This window comes from Fonticula alba, assembly GCF_000388065.1.
Source record: "Fonticula alba strain ATCC 38817 unplaced genomic scaffold supercont2.9, whole genome shotgun sequence".
Classification (NCBI taxonomy): domain Eukaryota; order Rotosphaerida; family Fonticulaceae; genus Fonticula; species Fonticula alba.
This window is the reverse complement of record NW_009242979.1, coordinates 196,006-202,308: the sequence shown is the minus strand read 5'-3', so window position 1 is coordinate 202,308 and position 6,303 is coordinate 196,006. Positions and strand designations below refer to the sequence as shown.

The window sequence follows — 6,303 nt, the reverse complement described above, 5'->3', positions numbered from 1 at the left end:
CCCCCCCCCCCTATCCCGACTTTTCGACTGTTCCTCTGGCTGACACTGCTCTGTATCTCCGCCACACCCTCCTCCGCTCGCCCTCCCACCCTGAGCAGCACACCGTCGCTCAAGCCCTAGCCATGCAGTCGACCACCCGCGAGCGTAAGAGCTACTCGCTCCAGATGGCCAGCGCCCAGCTGGCGAAGCGCCGTCGGGCGACCAACCGGAAGTGCGTTCCTCTTCTTTGGGCGGCACCCGGCCCACGCCTGCAGTACCAAGACGCCGCCCAGCCGCCAAGGAGAGCCGAGGCCGGGCACCCTCCTTTTGCACACCACCAAACTGACACGGTTCCCACACACACACACACACCCTCCTTTCCTGCGCTTTCAGCCGTGGCGGTCCCGAGCGGAAGGACAACCGGAACCCGAACCGCCCGACCGTTCGCACCGATCCGAGCCAGCGCCGGCTGCGTGTGCGTATTTTGCTCGGCCCAGGCGCCTCTCCTCCTTTGCCTCCTCTTGAGTCTCATCCGCCGCCTCTCGCCCTCTTTCCCTCTTTTCCTCTTTCCCTCTCCCCTCCCCCCCCCCGCACACACACATACATACACACGCATTTGCCCCCTGCCCTCCCTCCTTTCCCTCCTCTCCGCCGGCGGCCCCCACCTTCTGACATGCCTCTTTCGCCTCCCTCCCCCTCCTCTCCCACCTGCAGATCGAGGGTCTGGGCGAGATCAACATCTCCGAAGCCCGCGACTTCCTACGCACGCGTCAGCGGACGGCCGAGATCGTCACCGTATGTCACTCGGCCCACTGCCTTCCCTCCCGCCCCTCCACACAGCCCACCACTGACCTTGCTCTTCTCTTCCTTCCCAACCACAGTTTGAGCAGGATCACCTCGGTGTCGACATTTCCCTCAAGGACCCCGAGCATTATTCGCGCTGTCTCAAGCTTTCTCAGACTTGCTTCAATGGCCGCACCGTGCGCGACTCTCCCTGCACATCTTGCCTTCCCTTGCTTCTGAATCGCCTGTCCATGCTCCCGCTCACATGCTTTCCCCCCCCCCTCTCTACCCACTGCTCCTGCCCTCCTCTCTTCACATCTCATCTTGACGCCGCGCTGCTGCTCCAGGCCATTGTCAAGACCATCTACACTCTCCCCCTGTCACACATTGTATGCATTTGCCTTGCTCGCCCTCTGTCGCCACCCCTGAGGCTGGCCCTCACACACGCTCACACACCCGCAGCTCATTCTCTCGCGCATCCTGGTCGAGGCCTGCCTTTCGAAGGACGAGGGCTCCGATGATGGTACCAACAAGGTGGACCTTCGCGGCCTCGTGTCCCACCCGGCCATCGTGGAGAACGACATCAAGGTGGATTTCTCCGACTCCCTCTTCGTGACCGCCCTCGCGAAGATCATCAACCGCCAGTTCCCGGATGTGCGTCCTCGGCACCCCCCGCGCACCCATGCACCGACGCGGTGGGCTCTTCGCCACTGCACCCCCTCCCCCCCCCCCGCCCATCCCCTCCGCGAGTCGCATCGCATGGGTGTTCTAACCTCTCCCAATGTGCCTTCCTTTCTCTTTCCCCTCTTGTGCGGACCGAAAACAGGCCCAAACTCTGCTGATGGACAACAACAACATCAAGAACCTCCGCCAGTTCAACATCCTCTCGCAGTTTGTGCCGAACACCATCAACCTTTCGTTGTCCGGCAACTTGGTGCGCACGCGCGCGCGCATCCCTCCCACATGCCTTGCCCCTTGCCCGTCCTGACCTGTTCCCTGTCCCCACCCCGGCCCACCCCACGCACGCCCCAGATTGGATCCCTCGATGAGCTTGGCCACCTGAAGTCTTTCAAGTCTCTGAAGAACCTTCTCTGCTTCAACAATCCGATTGCCGTCGAGCCGCCATCGAATGAGTGCGATTCCCTCCCCACCTTTTCCCCATGTGCCTTTCCTTTTCCTGCTGCCTCCCACCGCCCATCGCAGCCATCATCTTACATGCATCTCCTTGCCCATTCGACCTCCTCTGTGCCCCTCCATGCCTGCTCTTAGTGCGGTCCTCGACGAGATCCCCCACCTCCAGACCTTCAACGGCCTGCCGCTGGAGAGCTTCTCCATTGCTGGCGCCGCGGTCACCGGCACCTCGTTCAAGTTCCCCGAGAACAGCAACTTCATCCCGGAGGACAACCGGAAGTTCGTCAATGACTTCCTCACCAAGTACGCGCCATTTGCCAGCACATTATCCTGCAACGGCTTCCGGTTATTTACTCTGGCCCTTTCCCTCGCCTTGGCGTCCGGCCCTCCTCCTCGCAGCTACTTCTCCACCTACGACAACAACCGCCTTGAGCTCGGGACCTTCTATTCGGCCGAGGCATGCGCCTCCATCTCCGGCGTGCCCCCCTCGCATTGCCAGGCCGACGGGAACTTCGTCTCGCGCAATCTTCTCATGACTTCGAACAGCTCCCACTCTAAGAGCCGCTTTGGTGCGTCTTACCTGCCCTCGTGCCGGGGATACCCTCCCCCCACGTGCTGTGCATATGCATGTGCCTAACCCCTTGCCCTGCTGCTCGATTCTTGGCAGATCGCAACGTCGACCTGATGGTCATTGGCCGGGAAGCCATCATTCGGACGTGGTTCGGGCGCCCGAAGACCGAGCACGACCTGTTCAGCTTCCGCGTTGACGTCACGCCCCTGGACTCGTCGCTTTTCATCAACATCCATGGTGATGTCGCTGACATCAGTGACAAGGGTATGTGTTCCGGCTCTCGGCCGAATTGATTTGCCTCGACCTTCGGCGCGCGGCCTCCCCTCGTCTCCTGTGTCTTGTCCTTTCCTTGCTGCTCACACCCCAATCCCCATGCAACGCGCTCCCCTTTCATGTAACAACCCCAACAACCACAGGCAACAAGGGCTCCGCTCGTAAGGTTCGGTACTCCTTCGATCGTGTGTTCATCCTTCAGAGCCTGTGCGTGACCCAGATTTCCCCTCCCGTGCCTTCTTCTTCTGCCCTCTTTCTCTCTTTGCATCTCATCCCATCCCATCTGCTGCTAACCCATCTCACACAACCCCACCACCACTTCGGTGTGCATTTCTCCTTCTTCCTTTTTCCCCTTCCTCTCCCCCTCTTTCTTTCTGCCCCCAGTCCGGATGGCATTAAGATTGTCAACGACATGCTTTCCCTCCGGAACCTGTCCGGCCGCTTCACCAAGGCCATGAACGAGGTATGGCCTGTCCCCACTTTCATACCTTCCTCCTCCATATACCGCGCGCTCCTTGGGTCGATGCTGATATTTCCCTCTTCCTCTGCCTCCCCCCCCCCCTCCCCACACCAACACACACCACCAGACCAACATCGACAATGCCCGCAAGGTGGCTCGCCTGCTTGATGAGTCTTTCGAGTGGTCGCTGGAGTTCTGCCGGAAATATGTGGCCAATGCGCTGGACTGCGCGCAGATCCTGCTGGAGTTCCGCAACACCACCAACCTGCGTACCGACTTCGCGGCCGATTGCCTAGAGCGATCCCAGTGGGACGTGAAGAACGCGATGGCTCTCTTCGAGCAGCACCGGGTGCGCCCTTTTTTTTTCCGCCCACCATGCACTTGCCTGCTTCCCGCCCGCATTCCCCCCTCTTCTTCCCCCGCTCCTGCCTCGATGCTTCATGCTGACGACAAGCCCTCTCTCATCTCATGGTTTAGCCTTCCATGTTGCCGGAGCATTTCCGCATGTAGGTCGGCCTGGCACACCTGCATGGCTGCGCCTCCAGCACGCAAGGATGCCCTGACGCGGTGCTCTCCCGGTCCCTGGCTGCTTCCCTCTCCCTGCCCTTTCTCTCGTCTTCTCCTCCTCCCCCCTTCCTGCCTGCCTTCTCTCTTCACATCGTCCCCCCCTCCTCCTGCCACGCACACACATCCCCTCGTCCTACCTCCCGCTGGCGACCGTGCGCGCGCGCGCGTGCGTGCGTGCGTGCGTGCGTGCATGTGTGTGTGTGTAGAAGCAGGAAAGGGCGTGACCAAGGACGATCGGGCCCCTGCCTCCCTGCCCTACCCTGTGCCTGATGCCCTTCCCCCCCCCCCTCTCCAGAAGAATAACACCCTCCCCTTGCGGGGACTGGTGTGCCAAAGAGGAAAAACAGCGCCAACGCAAACGCTCGCGTCCTCCTTCCCTCCCCCTACCCTGTCCTCCACGCCGGCTGAACATTGCTCTAAGCCCGACAATATACTTTTCCCTTCTTTTTTTTTCAAACAAAAACCTGTCTCTCCCTGTCTCTCCCTCCTTCGCATATAGCCTCTCGCTGCCCTCTCGCCCCACAACAAAGGACCCTCGTCTTGACCATCTCTCGATTGCCGTGCACGGCTCCCATGTTTGGATACCCGGCGCATGCAAATGCAAGACTCTATGGTACATAAATTATTTGAAGGTGGATAAGGGGGGAGGGGGGGGGGGAGAGAGAGAGAGGCCAGGAGACTGTGAAATGTGAATCAGTCAAACCAGCCAGCCAGGCATGCATGTGGAAAGGCGAGCGAAACTAAATGCCCGGCCGATCAGCGTGCCTGGCAGGGAGGAGCACGTGTGCTCTTCCGATCTAGAGGCCAGGAGACTGTGAAATGTGAATCAGTCAAACCAGCCAGCCAGGCATGCATGTGGAAAGGCGAGCGAAACTAAATGCCCGGCCGATCAGCGTGCCTGGCAGGGAGGAGCACATGGTGCTCCTCTCTCCTGCGAGCAATCTTTCATAGCCCCCAGCTGGCGGGGGCCAGGCGCGACAGGTACAGGAGTACATGCATGGCACCCAGCGCAACACAGGCCAGCAGCGGCCCGGTCAATAGACCGTACACCGGCCAGAAGGCAGGTAGGGCAAAGACAATGGCCGCGCACAGGCCCAGAGCCCCGGTACGAGCGATGGTTGATGGGGGGCGCTCGCCCGTGCTGGCTCCAGGCTTTGTGCCTGCCTTGGCGCCGTCGGCTGGCGGTGGGGTCGGGGCCGACTCAAAGAACATCATGTGCATGATTGACAAAGTAAAGAGGATGCTTCCAAAGATCGGAAGAGCACACGTCCAGAGCCCCGGTACGAGCGATGGTTGATGGGGGGCGCTCGCCCGTGCTGGCTCCAGGCTTTGTGCCTGCCTTGGCGCCGTCGGCTGGCGGTGGGGTCGGGGCCGACTCAAAGAACATCATGTGCATGATTGACAAAGTAAAGAGGATGCTTCCAAAGCAAGTGGCCAGGAAGAACTGCGGCTGCACGCCGGCCTCCAGTGGGGCCATAATGACGCCCGGGAAGTCGCCATAGTACGCCTGTAGGCGAGGAGGACAAGAGAAGGACGGCAAGCCGGAGGGAGTGGCAGAGGGCGTTAGAGCGAGGACAACAGCGGGCAATGGAACCCAGACATGCGCTCGCGGGCCGGGAAAAGAAGCAACCCGAGGCATCAGGGGGAGGGGAGGGGAAGGTAGGGGAGGGGAGGGGGGGAGGGGGGGGGGGGCGGGACGCACGAAGGCTCCACCTGAAAGAATCCAAAAGAAAGATGACACATGGTAGGCGATGGCAGAAAGGAAGCTGCCAGCAGCGGGATCAGTGCCAGCCGGGGTGTCGCCATCGTGGTAGGTGATGTTGTCTACCAGACTGGGAGCTTGCTCGGAATCCGAGCCGTCGGAGACATCCGAAGAGCAGACATCCTGAATGGCAGCCGGCGACTCCGGCGCAGGACCGGACACAGACGTCGGCCGCCGCCGAACCTCGCCAGACGGCTGAGCGAGGCGGTCCTTGGTGCTCATGGGAATACTTTCACCACACGCGGGAGAGAGAGAGAGAGAGAGACAGAGAGAGAGAGAGAGAGAGAGGCCAGCGGGAGGCCCAGGAGAATTGAGAGGGGGAGAGAGAGAGAGAAGAGGGGAAGGCGGCGGGGAGAGGCGGATGCAATGGGAGAGGAAGGAGCTGGGGCTTTCTGATGGCCGAGGGAACAGGTAAGCTCCCACGATGGGGCCTTTTGAATGGGCGAGAAGAGGGGATCTGCCGAGGTGGGGCCGCCCGTCCTCCCCCTCGCCCCCTGAGAGACAACGGAGGGGGAGACTGTGGGCGCGCCACGTTTCCACGCGCATGCATGGCCCGGCCCCGTGAGCCGGCACCGGCGCAAATTCTAGCGAGGAAGACTGGCGCGAAGACGAGCAGGGGAGGGGGGCACAATCCGGCGCGAGGTCACATACTCAACGCGCAGGGACATCCCCTGCCCACTTGGGAGGCCCCCTTGTGGTGATGACCGACCGAGATCGCGGGCTGATGGGGCCGGCAATGGGCAAGCGGACACAGGCTTAGCGGGGCGCGGGGCGCGG

At 61.4% G+C, this 6,303-nt stretch overlaps 2 protein-coding genes across 2 annotated transcripts; one reads left to right on the top strand and one right to left on the bottom strand.

The window, feature by feature from the left end:
- The first annotated feature begins 95 nt into the window (after positions 1–95).
- H696_05118 (hypothetical protein) lies at positions 96–3,942 on the top strand. Its single transcript, XM_009498968.1, has 15 exons — positions 96–211; positions 373–454; positions 694–774; positions 861–959; positions 1,110–1,151; positions 1,225–1,416; positions 1,589–1,696; positions 1,795–1,895; positions 2,032–2,196; positions 2,293–2,462; positions 2,561–2,728; positions 2,881–2,944; positions 3,122–3,200; positions 3,325–3,546; positions 3,675–3,942. Exons 1-15 carry the CDS (start codon positions 123–125, stop codon positions 3,705–3,707), a joined length of 1,695 nt encoding a protein of 564 aa, XP_009497243.1. The 5' UTR covers positions 96–122; the 3' UTR covers positions 3,708–3,942.
- Positions 3,943–4,709: 767 nt separating this feature from the next.
- On the bottom strand, positions 4,710–5,748 carry H696_05117 (hypothetical protein; the record flags this gene model as incomplete). Its single annotated transcript, XM_009498967.1, has 3 exons — positions 4,710–4,916; positions 5,032–5,271; positions 5,467–5,748. The coding sequence occupies 3 exons, from the start codon at positions 5,746–5,748 to the stop codon at positions 4,710–4,712; spliced, it is 729 nt and encodes a 242-aa protein (XP_009497242.1).
- Positions 5,749–6,303: the final 555 nt, after the last annotated feature.

Bases quoted from the DNA above. Each gene is read 5' to 3' on its own strand.
- H696_05118 (XM_009498968.1), top strand. From the start codon at position 123: ATGCAGTCGACCACCCGCGAGCGTAAGAGCTACTCGCTCCAGATGGCC. The intron at 212-372 runs GTGCGTTCCTCT...CTGCGCTTTCAG, and splicing joins CGTCGGGCGACCAACCGGAA to CCGTGGCGGTCCCGAGCGGA. The intron at 3,547-3,674 runs GTGCGCCCTTTT...CTCATGGTTTAG, and splicing joins CTCTCTTCGAGCAGCACCGG to CCTTCCATGTTGCCGGAGCA.